Consider the following 21,660-nt stretch of genomic DNA (forward strand, 5'->3'; position numbering starts at 1 on the left):
TTGGGCTGGCAGCAGAGCCACACGTTGGCTCAGAACTCGCTGCAGAGCCCTGCTGAGGAAACTCCGGGACTGCACTGAGCACAGAATCCAAGTAGGAGCCACCCGGGAAGGATAAATCCACTCCCCATTCCATGGGCAGCTCTTTAGGAAGAGCTCCAAGTGTCTCCCTGAAGCTCTCAGCCCAGAGACCAGAAGCCAACAGGGAGCCTGAGCCAGCTGCGCTGCCTTTGTCAGCACTTTGACAAACGAGCTGCAGCAAGGGGGAGGCAGCAGTGACTGACTGTGCTGCAGGCTGGGGTGAAGGAAGGGCCATGGACACAAGTGCTGAGATGCTCCAAAATCCAGAAGGAGGCTGGAAAACTGGGAATCAACAAGTTCTCACCAGCACTAAAATGATGGAAGCCCTTTGTGTGAAGTTCCCTGGAGGAACTGCCAGGGGATTTGCTGCTAGGATCAGCAGCAGCAGAAGGCAGCAGGACCTGCTCATTTTTCTGGCTCTGTTTCCAGGACACAGGCTGCGATGGCCCCTGCTCCCACAAAGCCCTTGCCCATGGAGGCTGCAGGGTAAAAGCAATCCCATTGCAAAGAGAGGCTTTGCAGTTGAAGTCCACTGCCCTTGTGTTTAGGGGATGACTGACTGCCGTGCCAAAGCGCAGCAGCTGCAGGGCCCCTCACAGCTCTGTGTGTGTGCTGCAGGCCTGCCTGACATGCCCATGCTGCAACACGGGCAAGGAGGACAAAATGACCTGATGGTATTGTTAGCACAGCTACTCCTCGATCTGATGGCACACTTCCTGACCAGCCAGGGCCAGGCCATATTATAGAATATACAAACAAGCCTCTATTCATGTCAGTTGGGTAAGTTTCCTAAAGTGATACTTTTCTTGCAGATAACTACACAAGGTTATACAGAGCTAGCATAAGTGTCTTTGTAGTCTGTTTTTACCTAAATACTGATGGGGTTGATGACCCTAGGAATTATCTTACAAGTCAGGTCTGGCTCAGGCTTGCTGCTCAGGCCTCAGCACTTCAGACACTGAATTTAGACAACCTTTTGATAAAGGTTGTCACCCCTTTACTTCTTTTAGCCCAATACTTCCTAGTCCTGATAAATTTGAATTCTGTACATTCTGGCAAACAGACCATCTAAAATTTTCACTGTTTATCAGTGTTTAAATTCTATCCACCGAGAGAAACTCAGTCACTTCCAAAATGAGCTTGAAATAAACTATTATTTTAAAACAAAGCCAAGACATTTTTCTTGATAAGGGAGGAGTTTCCAAAACTCCTCCGTGAAACTAATGCAGATTGTTTGAAGTATCCATTTCCTGCCAGGAGCAGAGGGACGCCAACCTAGGCACAGTGCACACAAAGCTCATTTCAGTAGAAAGGTGATACAAAAGAGACTGGGGATGGACAGAAGGGCTTTGCAGCTCTGCTGGGGCTGTTCAGCTCAGGTTGCTGATCACAGCTGTAAAAGGAACCCTTGCTGCTGAAGCAAAGCTGTTTGAAGATGCAGAGAGTTTGAGTATGAGCCAGCTCCTGGTTGTGATGAAGAAGCATTTGTACCCCAAAATCTACCAGCAGCATTACCACACCATTCTTTAGCCAACTTGCTGCCAGAACCTGTAATCTCAGGAGCAACTTCCAGGGAAAGGGGAGCAGGTTCTACTCTCATTCCGTCTAACAGCTCTTACACCATGGCAGGAACTCTCAGCAACCCAGGTTCCCCTTGGAAAGGCAGGATGCAGTGTTCCTTCTCACTTTTCAGGATTCCTCATCATGTACAAGGCTTTACTCATATATTCTGAATGTTTTCACCAAGATAATGAATAGTGTAAGAGCCTGTGATGAACTCCTTTCACTTTGTATCTGGCATTTCCTGCAGGGAGGAATGCAGGAGATTCCAATGCTTCAGGGAAGGGACACCCATGAGACAAACAAACATCTGACAGGTGCACCTTTCATGTAAATTACGTTTACAGGGAAAACACTACACCCTAGGAAGAAATGTCACAAATCAACAACTTCCCATTTTGATTTTAGGAGCAGACTTCAAATGCAGCCTCCAAGCACAGGGAGCACTGAAACTCCAAGCCACATGACATCCCTGCCAAAAATCCCAGCAGCAATGACAAAATGACTGCAGAAATAATGCAGCATCCTGGCCCTCCGGTTGTGTCAGAAATAAGCTACTGGGGATACAGCCAGAGGGACAAAAGCTGGTTTAGTTGAGCATTTTCTGAAAGCAGACAAAGGAAGAAATCACGTGTCTCTACTGCAGAAGTTTAAAGTTTGTGAGAAAAGTGTCCAAGAACTGGACAAAGGATGGGAGAACAGACGGACAGTACCAGAGGCAGGAGAAGCAGAAAAATAAACCAAACAACAGCTTTAATAAGAATTTGTACATAACAAGGTTAATCTTTGTGGTAAAGCTGCAGCAAAGGAACCACTAGAAGTCCCCTTCTGAGAAGGACAATGACAGCAATGCCTCAGCTTAGGGGAAGGTGAGCACATCAACCAGGGCTCATCAGTGGAATGCTATTTTCTAATGATAGATCTTGGAGACCCTTTCTCCTCTTCTGGATATTTAGATGTGTTTGTTTGGGGCTAGGGTTTCCTAGTGCACCAGTCCTCAGGGGCTCTTGCCCTGGCTCAGGAAGATACACAGGTACCTAAGGAGTTGCTCCACTGAGTCTACAGATTCATTTCCTTGGCCTCTATTGGGCCTGTTAATTGAGAAACTCTTCCCTCCCAGGAGCAGTTCCATTCCTTGATGGGATTTAATTAGCAAAGTCCTCAAATGAAGCTCTCGCTAATCTCTGCTGCAGCTCACTTTCCATCCCACCAAGGCAGCACTTCAGCTGCATGTTCCCACCTTGGCAGTGTGAAAGTGAGGGATGGGAAATTTCCTCTCAGGCATAAAGAGCACACAAAAACTGAGGGCAAGACCAAAGGGACAGGGCCAAGAAAGGAAGCAAGATCCACAGTGTGTTTCTTTCAAGACCCTGAAGGCACCTCCCAGGAGATGCTGCAGCTCAGGAAGCACAAGCTGAGAGGGAGGGAGGGAGGCTGGCTCGGCACCAGCAGGGGCTCTGAGAGGGCCTCAGCCGATGTAGATCCTGTGGAAGTCGTTGGCCCCGAAGGCCGCGTTGCACTTGGGGCACTTGCGCTGCCGGGTGTCGTAGCGCGTCTTCACGCACTCGAAGCAGAAGACGTGGAAGCACTTGGTGAGCACCGCGTCCTTCTTGCGCATGTTGCAGCACGGGCACGTCAGGCGGGCCTGTGACACACACACAAACACACACAGAGCTGTGAGGGGCCCTGCAGCCCAGCTGCTGTGCTCACAGATGTCTCAACATGAAGGTCCTTCCATTCCTCACAAGGACAGCGTGGTTTCTCCAGTGCCAGAGTACAGACAAGAGATGTCAGATACTGGAAGTGTGCCTACGCACCTTCTGACTAAGGTAAAAAGGGAAGCTGACAGACACAGATACTCACCTTGTAATCCTTGATTTCCTCCATCAGGATCTCATCACAGTTGGGAACCATGTCAGGCTTCTTTGTGGTCTCCAGCTTCCTGCGCAACCTAGAAATATCTTCCTGCACAAAAACAGGAGATCAAGTGAAGGAGCAGTACACTCTCTGTCAGCTTCTTCAGGGACCAAAGAGACCGTGCACCTGGCTAAGTCATGCCACCCACAGTTTCATCCCCTATACACAACATGATCCTCTGATGCTACAAGTATTGTCAGTTATCGGGACAAAATCTGAAAGAGCAAAGACCTGATGAAGCCGAAATCAAAGTGAAACTGGACACCAAAAGCAGTTCATCTGAAACCCTCTGCAAGCTCAAAGTACAAGGAGAAGGACACTAAAGCAGACACATCTTGAAGGATTGTGCATAGGATATATACCTCAGCCCTTTTGAAGTTGAACATCTCTTTCTCTCTAGTTACTCTGTTTTCCACAATCTCCTCCTGAAAATCATGTAACTTCTTCTGAGCAAGCTCTAGCTGGGCTTTCAGATCATCTGCAAGCTGGGCTGCATCCATGGCCTGAGAAAGAAAACCAGTATATACGGAACAAACACAGAAGAACAGCTCTTTTCTAGTCCCTTGTTAATAACTTATTATCAACAAGTTCTAATCATTTAGCTTCAAAATTCCTTTGGGCAGAGCCAAACCTTGGCATGCTGGAAAGCACATCACTTAGAAAAACACTAATGATCATCCAAATCTCTTCTTAAGGTATTTTCAGCCTTCCAGTTCCATATCTTCTCTATTAAAGTATTCAGAGGCAGTTCTACAGAAGTTAATAGACAGAACTGCAAGATACCTATTTCTAACAATCTTCTCTCTTCACCAGCTCTCTTCTGACTTTATAACCAAATGCCCTTAATATCACAAATTGTCATACTGACAGGTGACTTTGCTGAATTCTCCCCAGCTCCTCTTCACGGTGATATTCCTGCTTTCCTTTCTGCCTGTTTTAATGTAATTTCTGCATTTCTACTAAAACTTAACAACAAAGGCAGCATCAGCTATAAGATTTAGTCTTATTTTACTGGTAACAAACCTACTTTATTGACCTTAGGCATTTGTTGAAAGTGTTCACATTCCCCAGCTGTATTTCTTTTTGCTTATCCCATCTCTGCTACAAAGGCTTTGACCCCAGTTAACTTCATCTGGATGCTTTTTCTTCACCACAGGTTACACAGAAAAACATATAACCTGCTTCTTCTTATCAAAGGAAAACATCAGTCTGTCGTACTTTAATCATAATTCTCTCCAGGACTCCTCAGCCTTCTGATACACTCATCCAAAACCAGGGAATACCAGGTTCTGTAATGCCAGTGAGAGCTCAGAACCTTGCATGCCTCCCACAAGGCAGCAGCTCCCCCTCAAAACCCAAGAGTAAACAAAGGCATCACTCACCTTGCGTTTGTTCATCTCCAGGGCCTGTGTTCGCAGACCCAGCTCCTTCTCTCCTGTTCCAATGCTGCTCTGCAGTAAGTGTTCCTTCTCCTCCAGCTTACGTACAACCTGCAGCTGGGCATCCACCTTGGAAAGGGAGACAGGGAACAGAAGGAATGAATGTGTGGGTCTTCATAGCTGTCATTCAAGCTGCAGCTAGAACTACCCCTGCTTCCCCATCACCAGGGAGCACACCTTCAGCTTGCCTTTTTCTTCCTGAACAGCTGTGTCTCTATCCAGAGAGCTGTACCCAGATTTCTCTGGTCAACACTTTAAAAGTTAGCAGTCAAATATTTGCAACAAAGTCTTAGTTTCTGGGCAATGGCTTAAAGACTTGCTGTAAGGCAATGAACAGTTCCACAGTGGTTCCAAGGATGACAGGATACAGAGTCATAGAATGGCCTGGATTGGAAGGGACCTTAAAGATCATCTAGTCCCAGCCTCCCTGGGATAACTTACACTAGAGCATGTTTCTCAAAGCCCCATCCAAACCTGGCCCTGAACACTTCCAGGGATGGGACATCCACAACTTCTTTGGGCAACCTCCAGCAGTGCCTCACCACCCTCTGAGTGAAGAATTCTTCCTAACATCCAATGTAAGCCTGCCCTCTTTCAATTTAAAACACTGCCTCTTGTCCTGTAATTGTATGCTCATATAAAAAGTTTATCTCCTTCAGGTACTGGAAGGATGCAATGAAGTCTCCCCTGAATCTTCTCTTCTCCATGCTGAACAGGCCCAGCTCTCTCAGCTTGTTCTTGTAGCAGAGGTGCTCATTTCTCTCATCATCTTTATAGGCTCCTCTGGACTCCCTGCAAGAGGTCCATGTGTCTTTCCTGTGCTGAGGACCCCAGAACAGGATGCAGCACTGCACTTGTGGTCTCACAAGGGCAGAGCAGAGGGGCAGAATCCTCTCCCTCAGCCTGCTGCCTATGCTGCTTTGGATGCAGCCCAGGATGCAGTTGGTTTTCTGGGCTCCCAGAGTGCGCCGCTGGGTCAGGTCCAGCCTCTCATCCACCAGAATCCACAAGTCCTTCTCTGTTCCAGTGCTCTCAGTGATTTCCTCTCCCAGCCTGTGCCCATGTCTGAGGTAGCTCAGACTGAACCATGGTTTCCAACTCCTCCTGCTTCTTACCAATATATACAGCTATAGGTAGAATATACAGGCAGAAGTACCATCCCAACAGGAAAAGGACTTCCCACTTTTCCTCATCCATCTGCTCTCCATAGCAGTGAACCCGTAGGACATTGTAATGCTCATACAGCAGCCTCAGCTTCCTACAGTCACAGGCTCCTTTGAATCCTGATGCATTCCATGGCTGGTGAGAGGAACACTGCATCCTGCACTGATTCTGGTGAGGACAGTTAATTCTCTTCAGAACAGCTCACATGCTGTTTTGCGTTTTGGAGCAAAACACTGTCAGTAACACAGCACTGTTTTAGCTGCTGCTGAGCAGTACTTACACAGCACCAAGACCTTCTGTGTCTCATGTCTCATACCAGCAGGTAGGCTGAGGGTGCCCAAGAAGCTGGGATGCCACACACCCAGGACAGCTGATCCTGGCCAAAGGATGTTCCACACCCTACAATGCTGTGCTCATTAGCAATAACAGCTGATGGAAAGGAGGAAGTGAATGAAGAAGGAAGAGGACCTTCAGAGCTGCAGTGTTTATTAAATAAGAGTAAGGCCTGATGAAGCCCTGCCTTCCTGGAGATGGCTCAACCCAGGGAGATGCCTGCCCCAGGAACTAACCAATTAATTAATTTCTTGTTTTGCTTGTATGGACACCTCTGTCCTCTACTCTCTGTATTTCATCTCACCTGTTTTCTCACTTTGTCCCTTCTGGTTCTTTCCTCTTTCCCTCAGTGGGGGAGTGAGCAAACAGTTGTGTGCAGCTGCCTAAAACAGATAACCCACACCTCCACCCTCCCCACCAGCTCCCTTGTCTTGTCTCCTTTTTCCACATTACCTGTGTTTTCAGTGTCAAAACTTGGTCTGCTAGCTCCTCCTTTTCCTCTTTCAGCAGCTTATGGATCTGGTTGGACTTGATACGTTCTGACATCAGCTTGAAGTTGGCATCATCTTTCTCCCGCAGCTGCTGCATCAGGCGGATGTTCTGCTCTTGCATGTCTTCAAAGGCTTGGCCTGTGACATCCATTTCTGACAGCAGGGCCTCTTCCTCCTGCAAAAGAATCACAGGCTCTGGCCAAACTGTGCCCTGGACCCCTATAGTGAGCCTGAACATTTTATTCAGAGACACCAAACCTAGTGAAGATGGAGGAAGATTCTTGGTGTCAGGGAACACCATTATCCCAACAACCAGAAAAATGTATTCCCTGCAAGTCTACCACAGCAGAGATAGTCTGAATTTGAAGGTGCAGAGAAAATATGGTCATCTGTCACTTGTCTGGCAGAATCAGGTTTGACACAGTCATTGCCAGAGCTGGGCAGAAACCAACACCCAATTCCCAGCAGCTGAACAGCTGTCAGATACACCAGGCCAAAAATTCTACATGTGGACAGCTTGACAGCTTCCAACTAACAGGCTGCCAAGCTCCTTAAACTCACTTTGGCCACTTCAGCACTGACAAGGTAGAGCAGTTCTGTTCTACAATGACAAGAATCCAAATTCTAAGAAAGTACATGTCAATTCATTGGTTTGCCTCTACCCTGCTGAGGTGGTCCTGTTCTCTCATTGGATTGAGCCTTTTTTAGCAGAAGGTATGTACCACTTCCATGCAAACATATTCACTAGATGAACTGAGGAGGTAATAACTCTTTAAAAGAAATTGTAATCTCTTCCCCTAATGGTTGATAAAGCCAATTCTCCTCTGTGTGCTTCACCAAGGCCACATGTTTAGCAGTTTATTTAATGTTTTATTTAATGTTACTTAATTTCCCACCATGGTCTGCCTGTGATATCCCAGAGCTGAGGGTGGAGTGGGTTATTTTGCTGGTGGTTCTCTGGCTTGCTCAGTTTTCTTCACCTTTGGTAAACAAGGACCAAACTCCCATCTCTGGCCCACACAGATAAAACTTCCTTCTCTCCTCCTGGATGTAACCTGAAGGCAGCTCCTCCAGTTGCCCCAGCCAAAAGAGAACTCATCAGGAATTTCTCACCTGCTTAGCCATGGCAAGTTTCTTCTGTAAATATTCAATCTGTTCCTCCACTGCTCGGATCTTGCGGAGGGCATCCTCATCAGCCATTTTCTTACTCTCCTTTTTCTCCTTGTCTTCCAATTCTTTCACCCTCTGCCTCAGTTCTTCAAGCTACAAGAACCAACCAGAAACAACACTAAACACAAGGATATGCCCTGAGCATGGTTCAGAGCCTGTTTTCTCCAAAATTCTCTGAAACACTCAGGCCTTCAAAGCATGGCAAAAAAAACCCTGGTTGTTTTGACAGGCAGATGTACCACTGAGATGGGCTATACGCCCAAGATCTTGACTTCCACACCTTTGAAAATTTCACAGAATCTTTCATCAGAGTAGGAACATCAGTCTCCTGCAATTGTACATGTATGGATATGTGCTCAGAGAGCATCTGCTCCTTTAAGGCCATCTGGTCAAGGACCTTCTTCCACACAAGGAGATAAGAGGAAAAGGAGAAAGTAAAATAAAACATACAGAAGTGCAAACTTGGCAGGCAAATGGTAAGGGAGGCAGTGATAAGAATGAAACTTGGTCAGTCACACTAACTGTTGAGAGCACGTGAGAGTGTGAGAATGTTTACTCCATCAAGGTTATCTGAGTGTGGGAGGAGGAGAAAATCCAAAATAAAATATACACAGACACAAACCTGACAAAACAAACAAAAGAGACAAAGAGAGAAAGCAAACCTCTCCAGTCACAACAGCTGATAAGCTTCCAGGAAACTACAGGAACCACCTCCAGGAAGATCAGCTGGGACTTTGTAACTGATGACACTGTAAAGCAGGAATGGCTCCTGAACTGGGACAGCTGTGGCAATCAAGAGCTGCTCAAATCCAGAAGCAATGTGCAGGGAAATGGAGACCAAAGATGAACAAATTTGGGTTAGACAGAGAAAAGTATAAAGGGAGCCAGTCCCATGGGAAATATGGGCAGTCAGTACACATCTGTCTGGCTTAGCCTTGCTCATGATCATCACAGACTGTCCTGTCCTATCTTCTTGTATCTTTTCATTACACATTTTCCTAAGTATTGTCATGTAATCTAAGTCTTTACCCCATGTATGTGTGCTGCACAGAGGAAGTGCTGCCTATAGGTGAGACCTGCTTGTGAAGAAGGTGAGAGGGGCTTGGAACCACAGGGGTCCCAAAGAAAGGGGCATGCTGGAACTTAAGGGATCTGCAAATGGGTCTGTGCTTATGAACCTAGAGATTGATGTGTGTGTGCCTGCCCTAACAACTAGCACTTGTTTATCTCCAGATCATTCCAATCTCTAAGTGACAAAGCTGAGAACACAAACAATCCTCAGTTCTGAGGAGAGAAACAACACAATTCTGCTGCAGAGTATCTGAAAAGAAGTTTAAGTAACACATGAAAAAGAAAAGAGGAAGAGAAATTAGGAATACCTCAGCTTTTGCCTTCTTCTCAGCTGCCATGAGCTGCACTTTGTCTCTCTGCTCTTTGGGGGCAGAGCGGTACATATCTAGTAACAGTTTCATCTCCTTCTGGCTTTCCTGAGCCTTCCTGGAGAAAGGGAGACAGACCACAGTGAGAACACAGCAGCAAAGCCACAATGTTACACAGCCAGCACGACTGCCTGGCAATATTCTCTCATCTCCCATATGGATACAGAGTTGTTGATGGCTAATTTTATCCTGGTAACATAAAACAGCAGCTGAGTATAAGCTGGAAATAAAACATGTTCAGGCACATGGGTTGAAATGCAAGAAGTGGGCTGGAGAGGAAATATGTATCCCAATAATAACTACAAACTATCCACCTCTGCTTTGGGAACCATCCAGGAGTGGGAACACTGCTGTGTCCTATATTAATAACCCGCTGCTGTGAACTCCTATGCTATTGTTATGACAGCAACAATCAACATTACTTGACCCACACCATGAAGTATCTGCTTTGGTAATTAATGCTTTAGGCTACTGTAGGAAAAACACTTCTACACTGACCAGATCACAATCAGATACAGAGGGTGTCAAGAAACTCTCTTGGCTCCAAACTCCAGTGCTGATCCTGTAAAAGCAAGACCACATGAACACCCCAGGCTTGGGCACTGCTCCCACAGGAAAGGGAGAAACAACAATTCTTACTTGAGCTCAGCCTTCAGCTGCTTGATCACTTCAGCCTCCTTCTTTCTTCCATCTTCATGCTTCCCTTTCTCCTTCTCTTTGGACTCTCTCTCCTTCTCAGATTCCTTCTGCTTCTGCTTTTCCCGGTCTCGTTCCTTTTCCTTCTCTTTCTCTTTTTCTCGTTCTCTCTCTTTCTCCTTCTCCTTTTCCTTCTCTCGTTCCCTCTCCCTTTCCCGTCTCTCCCGCTCCCGTTCCTCTTCATCTCGCCTGGCCTTCATCTCATTAACATCTTCAGAAGCAGGCTTGGGAACAGTCACTTGGGCAGAAGGATCATCAGGCTCCTGCTTGATCTCTGCAGGTTCCTCCTTTGTGTCTTCAGTGCTGGACTGGGACTGGAGGAGAGCACTGCTACTGCGAGAGCGGATCTGGCGTGGAACAGCAAGAGAGATGACCAAGAAAACAAACATTTAAGTCCTTAGCCAGGAGTCTTCCTTACCCCCTTCTCCCTTGTCTTCCCAGATCTGTGCTTCCATGCTCCCTTTCCATGGAGCACTACAGCTACAAAGGAAGAGCATTCATTTGGTCAAAGGAAGCAGCAGAGTGCAGAGCTCCACAGAAAATTTCACTGCATCCTGCACAGCATATCAGAAAGGTTGGTACTCCTGGCAAGGGTGACAGCATTCCCCCTTCTCCTAAGCACCCTCCCCTCTTTTCTGGCATTTCCTGCTGTGCTACCTTGCTCAGGTCAGACTGGGCCTCTCTCAGTTTGCGCTTGTATCTCAGCACCTCTCCCTTCAGCTGGTGGTTGTGATTCTGGAGGCTGCTGATGAGGTGACGCATCTCCCGATTTATGGGGCCTGCAAAAACAGAAACACCTCTGCAACAAACCACACTTCTGTCAACCTTCTTGAGGACTTTCATGAAGATGGAGAACAAGCTAAGTGACAATGACAAAGAACAAAGTAAGACTATCACCATTCTGCCATATGACAGAGCAACACAAAACATTTGCAAAAGGAAAGTAATGCCAGTTTTGTACGCAACCATAAGTCCTTGCAAATTCACAGTCCTAAGTTCCCACTTAAAATTCTTTTTATGCCAATGCCTAAGGGAAACATGTCATGTTACAAAAGAAATCTGATTTAAATGCTACTTCAGAAGTAATTTATTTCTTCTGATGAAATTTAAGAAATACTGCTTTGCTATCTAGATTGTCCTTACAGACTTCAAAATTAATCCTCCTTCTCCAAGTAATTTTTAATGCAAAATACCCTGCCATAAACCAAATTGTTAGCAAAATGTATCTATTATGAAGCATCTAGGAAGAAGTCAGATAACATGGAACTGGCCTCCCAATAAAACAGGTGAAGAGCTTTGTTGTTGAGATGAAGAGACCTGCCAGAACAAGTATTTAACAGTAATAAAGAATCAACCCAAGTGATCTTGTGTACACTGTAGCCACCTAATGTGGGTAGGTGGTGTTTGTTTGTAGAACAACAACAGAACAACACCATACCTGCTTGTTCATTGGCAGCAAGCGTCTGTTCAAACTCTATCCTCAACATCTCATATTCTTTGCGGACCTGTGCCAGGGTGTCCTCCAGCTGAATCACCTCAGTGCGTAGCTTCTTGTGAAGGCTGACCTCATCCCTCTGAGGAACAAAAAGGAAACAGAAGTCAGTGCTTTGAACCTGGAGTATCTCTCACCTCATCAATATCAGGAACCACAAGAGCCTGAATTATTGCCAGAAACGCCAATTTCCTGAGCATTGCAGAGGCACAGACACAGCAGTGATGGTTGGTGGCACGACAGAGCTCCCAGGCTGAGGCAGCAGAGGCATTACCTCGATCAGTTCCACCTGGCGCTGGTGCGTGGCGCGGGTGCCGTGGAGCAGCGTGCGGGCCTCGTCAAGGTGTGCCTTCAGCTGGAGACTCTCGTTGTACAAAACAGAAAACTGGGACTGCATGCAGCGATATTCCGGGGTCTCCTTCACAGCCTCTTCCACTGCCCGTCGCAGCTCAACCTGGTTGGGACACAAGAAAATGCCACAAAAAGAAAAATTATCCCCTTGTCTTTGCATTTGCTTTCTGTCTCTCAAGACAGAACAATAAATCAAGCTGCCACAAGCAAAGACAAAAGTAGAACTTGAATAGCATTGCTGTGAAGTAGGTCCAAGCGATATGCTTCAGTACCAATTTTAAGAAGTCTGTGTTCTCTGCATGCACTAGGCTGCTTCTCTCGCACAACCACATGACAGAAGTTTTTGACTCTTGGTCCCAAAATAGTTTCTCTCAAAGATATGAACTTGGAAAACATAATAAATTGTAAACACCCAAATCAATAAAGATGGACACATAGAAAAGTATGAGAGAACAAATAAAATGCACATGCAAGTAGACATTACGTTAGCCTTCTACCAGTAAGACATAGTGACTGACAGAAAGAGAAATAAAAAAAAAAAACCCAGAGGTATAGAATTGAAATCCTAGGAAAAAAAGTTAGCAAATGATTGTGACTAGCAGCAGTGAAACAGACACATATACACGTGCATTCAGCTTAAAAGTAATTGGGGGGGAAAAAAAGTTGTAAGCTAAAGACCACTTCTCTCTAAACAAACTCATGTGGATAAACAGAACTCAGAGGTGCCTCAAGACAGTTCCCAACATCAGATCTCTGGATGTAGGTTATCGAGACAGACATTTCTTGTAACTGGCACAGACCCCTAAGATGAAATTTGGATTATTCTCTCTATCATATACTTATATACCACACAGTCAAAGCTTTTTGTGTTACCACCTTTAAAACATCACAAACTCACAGGCTGTCTCCCATCTATCCATCCCCCACAGTGGGGAAGACAGAAGTTCATTGACTCTTTCAAGAGCCTCTCTCCCCAGACAAGTTCCCTAATTGTTTCTGTTCTCTACTTCCACAGGGTGTGGGGAAAGTGGAAGAGGGTAAAAAGGTCGAAACAGTTTTAACCAGATCTGGTTAAAATGGACTCAAAGATCTGAACGGGACACAGGCAGGAAACCATTACAATTTCCAACAGTGGCCACACGGTGTCACCAACGCACTGAGCTGCAAATGGAGCCACAGACTTGCTGAATTGTACCTGGAGCAAAGTGTAACACAGCTGAAGAGCAGGCTCAGAACAAACATGGCCAATGAGGTTTTCTGCAGACACAGCACTGCAAAGCTGAGGGCAGCCCATCCCACAGAACACCTTCATCCTCACACAGCTACAGGTGTCTCACCTTGAGCTTTTCATTCTGTGTCGTTACTTCCTCAAGATCCTGACGTAGTTCCTCCAATTCATTAAGGCGATTCCCAGCAAGCTCTTTATTCTCTTCCAGCTCTGCATTCATCTCCTCAAACTGTTAGGATAAACTGCTTATAAGTTCCACTGTTAACATGTCTCCTGAGAGTGCTAATGAACTATCTGTTCATGCAGTAACAGCAGTTACAGACTGAGCAGTCAGGTAACTTGACCAAGTGAGACAGTCTAATTCCACCAGGTGTTTCTTAAGTAGAAAATTCATACACAGACAAAATGGCTTGTCCAGAGTCACCCAGCTTTGTAGCACAGGATCTAAACACTATCTAAAATAAGTATCTAAATTCTGTTCAAATTGTGGCCCTTGTTCTCCTTGAATGTATTCTTCCCCTTGACCACAACTAAGCTCCTGACCTCACCTTGCGGGCATTAATGGTGATTGTTCCCCCATAGAGGCTGCTCCCAGCTCCATACACCTTGTAGCCTTTGGAATTTACCTGCAAAAAATGCAAGAGACCCAGTGAAATACTGACAAGAGTGATGCAGCAGGTCCAAGACTAGAGAAGGTACACTGCAGGTTCTCAGCTTGCCCAGCAAAGTCCCAGAGAGGATGTCACACATCCATCCAACACCACCCCCACTTCCCAGGTTTCCTGGCCAGTGCTTACTCGTTCCAGGACGTCAGCCAGGTGGCGGTTGAGCCTCTGCTCTCTCTTGCGGATCTTGTCAATGTCCCACTGAAGGTCATCAATCATGGTCTCCAGGACAGACACCCGGGATTCTGCTGTCTCCACCCTCTCCTGCAGCTTGGAGAACTGCAATCAAATGAGCGCTTCAGCTAGCACATTGCATAGAGCCAACTTTTCCTGATGCTGCTCAGGAGTCATTTTTCTCTTGTTCATCATGTGCTTTTCATCTTTTGCTGTGGTGACTGTCCTGAATTTTACACTGGCTAAATCTCAAGACAGCAACAAAATTCAGACAAAACCAAAAATGGAGAAAGAACAGGAAGCTGGTAATACCTGGCAGAATACAGAGGCAGCCACCTCAGCTAATTCAAAGACTTTTTTGGATTTTAATCTTTTCAATCCCTATGTCCATCTACTCTACAGAGCACCTACATGCTCAGAGGTCTAACGCTGGGCAAGACCAGCATTAATACAATTTTTAAATAAACTGAAATCTCTCAAACAAATGCTGCTAATAATGTGAATCCTTTAGCAAGTGGTATAATCCTGTAACTGATATCATTACACTGTCAAATGACACAGGGGAAATTCCAAACCAAGGAATTCAGAATGACAGGGATGTCACCTCAACTGTTCCAGGTGTCTACACAGCCACCTCAGCATCATGTGCCCCCAGTTTCTCTGCTCTCCCCTCTTCTTTAAAAGTTAAATCCATTCAGTTCACTGACTTGCTTATATCTTTTCCTTTAGTGATGTAGCAAGCAAATCAATCTGATTTATACAGAAAATCTATGTACAGCTCTCCACAACAACCCTTTTTGTAACTTTCAAACCATGCTCCTTCTGTGCCTCTCCAAGGAAATGAGCTGCCTTCCAACCTATGGGAACCATAAATTATGCTAAGCAGGACCATAAAGGAGATTTCTTTCTCTCTCCTATTTATACCTCCTGAGACATGACTTTGTGCTTCTCCTGAAGAACATCAGCCAGTTCCTGCAGCCGTCCATTCTCATGTGACAGATAGGTATTCAGCTCCACTACTGCTTCTTCCATCAGTGAAATATCTAAAAGGTACACAAAGAAAAAGAAATTAATGGAAATCTGCTTTTAATTCCTGAATGGCAAAGAGAGAAATAAGAAACAGAAAAGATTTCTGGATCTAACTTCAGTTTAATTTATCTCTGCCACAGGTGCTTCCTGAGGGCCTGATCTCCATCCACAGAGAGCTTTGACCTGCACTCCATAAGCAAAAGGCTCTGCAGTTTAACAGTGCTGCCCATTTCTGACCTGGGGGCCATCCCCTCACACCAGAGATCACTTCAGCTGTGTCTGTGCCAGCAACCCAGAGCATGCTCTTGGAACCCAGGGACACCCAAATGCTGCCCAAATTCATGCATAAACCTGCTGCAACAGGTGGCCCAGGGTGACATACCAGACCAACACACCATGACACCATGTGACAACAACAGCACCAGGGCGACAGGTGAAACTAGAGCACCTGAGGACAGGTTCACATGGCACCAGTGTCAAAGCTACTACAGTTTATGACTGCCAGCCAAGGACAGCAACACTTTGCTACACCAATACCAGACTTTTTCAGAGCACACATAAGGCACACCAAGCATGAGCTGATATTTCACCCAAGGTTTCTTGCAAAAGATTAAAAATCTAAGCTTAAGCTAATGATGTTTTTTCAACAGTCACCTGAGTCTAAAGTGAATCTGCTACATTAATTTTTAGAAGATGGTCATTTGGCTTTCTCTGCAGAACTCTGCTATGTTCAAAACTGACAGTACATTAAGCACACCACGCCATGAAATAGGTACAGTTTGCTCAGGACTCACTGGAAACTGAGCAGCTTGTTATTCCTACACCTTCTACTAAACCGCAAAGGAGGAGGAGTCCACCATCAGTTCACAATGCTGATTTCACTTCTTTACATGTAAGTGTGAAACCTTTCATGTGGTGGCTGAGGACAGCTGGCTGAGAAGGTTCAACTGTGCTCTCTGACTTCTCAGGCACATGAACACAGTTCTGGCAGAAACAAGCTGCGTCTTAGCCCAACATGCTGGGCAGAGCCCTTAGCATTCAAATACAGAGGTAGATACGATGCACTCATGGTCCTTTAGAAGAGGTTTTCATAACAAGAATTTGGAAAGCCAAACAAATTCATTTTGGAAAAAAAATCCACGTGAGAAAGACTAGACCTTAATGTCTACAATGCAGGATCAGGTCTAAGGTGGGGGCAGATAAGCATTCTTGAATACCTGCCACCTTGGTCATACCTCCACTATTCAGCTTGTGAGACAGCACATCCACCTTCTCCTGCAGCTTGTCATACATTGTCACAATCTGGGCAACAGCACGGCGGGAGGACTCCACACGCTCCTGCAGCTGAGATTCTATCTCCTCACTGGTACTGCTCGCCAGAGTGGCCAGGAAGGAGAATGCTGGCTCCAGTCCTTCCCCTGGAAACATAAAGAGGTGAAAAAAATTAAGCGTGTTCTCGAAGGTAGCATATCACTGCTCTTCACAATCACAAAAAAAAGTCTCTGTCAGCCTTTAGAAATGGACATCAGCATTGTCCACAGCTGAAATCCACCTTTACCACTGTCCCCAGACAGGTGTCTCACCTCGTTCCCTCTCATCTTTGCGCTCCTGATTACTGTCAGAGTCTGGTTCAGGTTCTGGCACTACCAGTGCTTTTCTTTCAGACAAAAGGTCTCCAAGACCTTGGTCCAGGTCGAAGCGTTTAAGGATGATGCGGATATTTTCATCAAACTGAATGATGGGACGGGCAAGGGAAGACAAGATAAAGAATGGATGTGAACAAAAGGAGTGCAGTGGTAGAGGGGAGACCAGAAAATGGTATATGAAGTAACAAAAGCTGTTACCAACCTGATTCCAGTACCGGTTGATGATCAGCAGAGAGGCATCGTCAGTGGCCTGCCGACGCTCCAGCTTCTCAATGTGCTCCCGCAGCTCATCTTCGATGGCCTGGCGCTGGTCGAGCATCTCTGCCAGCTTACGGTTCTTGGTCTGCAGGGTCCGGATGTCCAGCTCCTCCTGGGCATAGGCACAGGGCAGACAGGCCAGGTCACAGAAGGGCTCATCCTGACCCCAGAGACATTTCTGCCTCCAGATGAAAAAAAAAAAAAGGTGGAGTAGGGATATGAAAGGAAGACATACCGTTGAAGAAACACCACCAAGTTTAATGGTCTCCACAGTGGTGCCCGAATCTTCAACCCCTGCCTTCTTCTCCGGAGGTGCAGAAGGGCCAGGCTCTCCAGCAGTCCGTTTATTGCCAATTCCAGACATGGTAGCTGAAGTGTACAGATTCCCACCTTCTCCAAGTTCTTCCTGAACATTAAAGAACACTATTAAAAAAACGCCAAATATACATCCACGCAGCCAATTTGATTTGGGGTTTTTAACATGCCAACCCATCAAGAGTAACAAAATGCCCAAAACAGTGAAGATCATGGAACTAGAAAGATTTTGAAAAATATTTGTTGGGAGGGATGGACTAAAAGTGGAAGACCAGTAAAGAGGACTGTAAATCATTCAAGAGACCTTGCAGCTGGGAATAACCCTTGACAAGGCAGAGATCCTCTGGCATAGGCTGACTTTAAGAGTAATCACATCTTTAATACTGCACCTCTGCCCAGCTGTTGCTTTGGGGACCCCACAACGAGCAAGGTAACAGAAACATATCTACTCCTTGTGTTCTAACTGGGAGTTTGTGCCAGCCTGTGCTGACTCACACACTGTGGTCCAACATTAGCAGTAAAAGACACCAGCAGGATCTGCACTGCAAGCAGAAAGTTGATGGGGAAAGTATTCACTGCTCTGTAATGTTAAAATTGAAGCACTGTACCTTATCACCCTCTTCGCAAAAAAATCTTCATCCAGGTGCACTCTCTGCTTTTCTGCATTAACAGAAATGAACCAAGTTAGACTTTGGCAAACAACTGAGACAGTGTGTATGTGCACCAGTTCACTGCACAACCATCAAACTGTTCCTATTGAATCTACGCACAAAGCCAGTCAAAACAAAGAGCAGCAACACCCTGGGAATAAATTAGCCCTGTACACTGAGAGCACACAAATCCTACAGAACTGAAAAGCAATTCAGAGCCAGGGCTTGTAAAGACCCATTCCAAGAGTTTTGCTGTGTACCAGGAGAGATGCACACATGTTTGAAGAGAACCTATTCCTAACTCAATCCAGTCAGAAAAGCTCTGGACTAATAGAGAATCACAGAACAGCTGGGGCTGCAAGGGAGGACAGGAGGTCATCTGCTGCATGAAGCAGGCTCAGCCAAAGCAGGTTGATAAGGACCCTCTCCAGGCAGCCTGAGCATCTCCAGGCACAGAAGCTCAGCCATGGATGGCTCTGGGCAGCCTCTCTAGGGAATGACCACCCTCAACATTAAAACAGGCTCTTCTCGTGTCTGAACAGTATTTCCTGTAGTTCCCTACAATATTATTGAGCAAAAATTGTATCCTCCAAAAGGATCCAAAAAGTGTATCCTCAACAGGTTTCAAACACAAATGGAGTGGCTGGAGATGAAAAATGGAACCAATCAGATCTGCACTAGATGTGAGCTGCATTCTTCTCCCACAGCCACTGAGGCTGTGCCAGACTGAATGAAGCCAGAAGTGAATGAAGTGCAGACCATACCAGTAAAACCTGACTTCCATTTAAGCCTATAATGCATTTACAGTCAAACTATAGTCAAACTGAACCTTCCAGTACTTATCTGCTTTAATTGGGCAGTTCTACTGAAAACAAGGCCATTTGAAGATGAAGCTGGTACACTGCTTTGCCAAATCTCAGCATTTCACAAGCATCTCAGCTTGGCATTGCCCTTCACAGTATGCAAAATAGTATAAAGATTATTTCCAAGTGAGTTACTGAAACAGCATGTATGGGGATACTCTGAGGTATCTTTTAACAGAAACATTAAATTACATCTCAAATTTACAAAGACAGACAATTGCCACTGAACCATTTTCCTTCTCTTAGCAGCAGCACTGACTTTTGCTGGAATTCCGAGAGCACTAGAAGGGAACAGCTGTCACTAAAAACATCTCATCTGTCCCCTGTAAGTGCAGCAAGCCACCACTGTCCACAGCCTTTCATGCTTTTTGTCCACGGACAAAATATCCCTTCCAATGCCTCCTGGCATCACCCCCCTCAGCTCCAGCTTCCCTCTCACCACTTCCTCACACACTGTACACCAGACCCCAACCCATTAATTTTTTATGGCCACAGACCCTCTCTTTCACAGAATCAAGACTCATTTAGAATGGGAAAAACCTCTGAGATGGACTGCAACCTATGAACCAACACCACCCTGTCAGCCACACCATGGCACTGGGTGCCACATCCAGCCAGGGACAGGGACTCCACCACCTCCCTGGGCAGCCCCTTCCAGTGCCTGACAGTCCTTTCTGCTGCTCACACAAAGAAGTAAAGAACTCTAACCATGAATTTCTTTGACCATGACATTTCTTTGAATGTCAGATTTATTTCCCTTTTGACACAGAATAGCTGATCTGCGCTGCTAACTAACAGAGTAAGTTTTACTTACTCATTTTGTATTTACTTAAAAAAAGGTGGCTGTCTGATGACAAGCCCTATTGATTGAAATTCAGATTTTCTCTTCTTACTTACTACCATTTTACAACTAAATCCAAAACCTTTATTACATCTGCCACCACCTGATGTTCCTGCTACAGTACAGAAACCACACATATAAACACACACATATAAAACTGAATTTATGTACAGATACAGAACAACAGAAATAATAGCACTGGGCAGATTTAAAAACTGCTATTTGAGTTTATACTCCCCAGCAGGAACTCCAGTCAAACAATGTTCCACCCACGAGGCTAACAGGGATTTTTCCATGGCTTCAGGTCAAGCTGAGCAGGAGTATTTTAAGCACTGGAGGAGAAGGGGGAAAACTCCAAACCCTCTGCTCTGCCTGGCACTAGCATGGCATAGATGGGGTGCTGTGTCCCGGACTCCTGTGAGGAGTTCTGGACTCCTCACTACAAAGACAAGGAGCTGCTGGAGAGGTTCCACTGGCATCCACAAAGATGATGAGGGCTCTGGAGCATCTCTCTTATAAAAAGAGACGGTGATATCTGGGCCTGGTTAGTCTGGAGAACACTGGAAGAGGATCTCAATAATGCACACAAATATTTCCAAGGTGAGTGCCAAGAAAATGGTCCAGACTCTTCTGTGCTACCCAGCAACAGAATGAGGAGCAGTGGCCATAAACTAAAACCCAAGAAGTTCCACCTCTCAACATGAGAAAAAACACTGAGGGTGGCAGAGCACTGGAACAGCTTCCCACGGACGTCGTGGACTCTCCCCCTTTGGAGACATCCCAAACCCACCTGGATGTGCTCCTCTGTCACCTGCTCCAGGTGACTGCCTTGGCAGGGGGGTTGCACAGGGTGATCTCAACCCGACCGATTCTGTGATTCAGCTTCCCACACACACAAGCCGCTCCCATACCTCCTCCGCTCTCCCACATCCCGCGGGGGTCCTGCCCCTGCCCCAACATCTTCCCACAGCGCCAGCCGGACACGCCGCGGGCCCATCCCTCCCTCCGCGGGTGTGCGCTGCCTCCAGCCCCCAGCGACCCCTCCGTCCTCCACACGGCCACCTCCCGGCTCTCCCCGGCCCCTAGCCGCCCCACAGACCCGCCGCGGCCGCCTCGTTGCTGCTGTCCCCGCCGCCTACTCCTCCGCCACCGACGCGCCACGCCCCGCCCCGCCGGCAATGGCCGCTACCGGCCGCCCCTTCCGGCCGCCATTTCGCCCTCACCCGTCATGGAGGCGCCGCTTTGCCCTCGCCCGACATGGCGGGGCTGCGGCGGCGCCAGACGCCGGCGCCCTCACCCGCACCAAAGATGGCGGCGCAGGCGGAGCCGCGTCCGGCTACGTGGGGCCACAGCGGAGCGGCCGCTTCCCTGCCCGCTCCCGGAGGGAGCCGTGTCCCGGCCGGACCGGGCGGGAGGGCAGCCGGAGCTGCTTGATGTGGGCTAAACGTTCTGTGCAGGCCATGGTGTGGCCACAGGGTCGGGACAGTGATTGTCCCCCTGCATTCGGCACTGGAGAGGCCACCCCTTTGCTCCCCTCCAATAGCGAGAATGTTTGAAGATAAACTGTGTGTGAGATACAAAGCTGTGTTTCGTGTCAGGTACATACAGGCAGCGTGTGTACTTGTGATTGTGATATGTGTGGAAACTGATCATGGGACAATTAAAGGATGAATTCCAAAAAAATAACTGAGGGAGAAAAGCATGGAAGAAGGCCTTTGAACTTATCCTTTGTTTGCAATTAACTTTTATAGCATCTGAAATAAAGCTTTAAGGATGTTGCTGCTGGACAGGTGCTTTTTGCACGTAGCTAAGCATTAAACAGCTTTGCAATAATAACCTTTTCAAGTATAATTTTAGACTA

General features: G+C 46.5%; 1 protein-coding gene across 2 annotated transcripts; it reads right to left on the reverse strand.

The window, feature by feature from the left end:
- Positions 1-2,363: 2,363 nt before the first annotated feature.
- LOC119695647 (E3 ubiquitin-protein ligase BRE1A) lies at positions 2,364-21,401 on the reverse strand. Of its 2 annotated transcripts, none has more exons than XM_038124548.1 (21): positions 20,899-20,994; positions 18,054-18,105; positions 17,366-17,536; positions 17,075-17,242; positions 16,810-16,957; positions 16,462-16,644; positions 15,122-15,240; positions 14,156-14,302; positions 13,907-13,984; positions 13,468-13,587; positions 12,054-12,233; positions 11,726-11,861; positions 10,945-11,066; positions 10,231-10,634; positions 9,532-9,649; positions 8,096-8,245; positions 6,945-7,157; positions 4,938-5,063; positions 3,918-4,058; positions 3,502-3,603; positions 2,364-3,283 (listed from the first exon to the last, which is right to left on the reverse strand). In XM_038124548.1, the coding sequence occupies exons 3-21, from the start codon at positions 17,492-17,494 to the stop codon at positions 3,107-3,109; spliced, it is 2,961 nt and encodes a 986-aa protein (XP_037980476.1). In that variant the 5' UTR covers positions 17,495-17,536; positions 18,054-18,105; positions 20,899-20,994; the 3' UTR covers positions 2,364-3,106. The 2 variants fall into 2 exon arrangements, with proteins under 2 accessions (XP_037980476.1, XP_037980475.1); XM_038124547.1 differs by lacking the exon at positions 20,899-20,994 and adding an exon at positions 21,023-21,401 and having other exon boundaries at positions 3,107-3,283.
- Positions 21,402-21,660: the final 259 nt, after the last annotated feature.

This window comes from Motacilla alba, chromosome Z (assembly GCF_015832195.1).
Source record: "Motacilla alba alba isolate MOTALB_02 chromosome Z, Motacilla_alba_V1.0_pri, whole genome shotgun sequence".
In the NCBI taxonomy this organism is placed as follows: domain Eukaryota; kingdom Metazoa; phylum Chordata; class Aves; order Passeriformes; family Motacillidae; genus Motacilla; species Motacilla alba.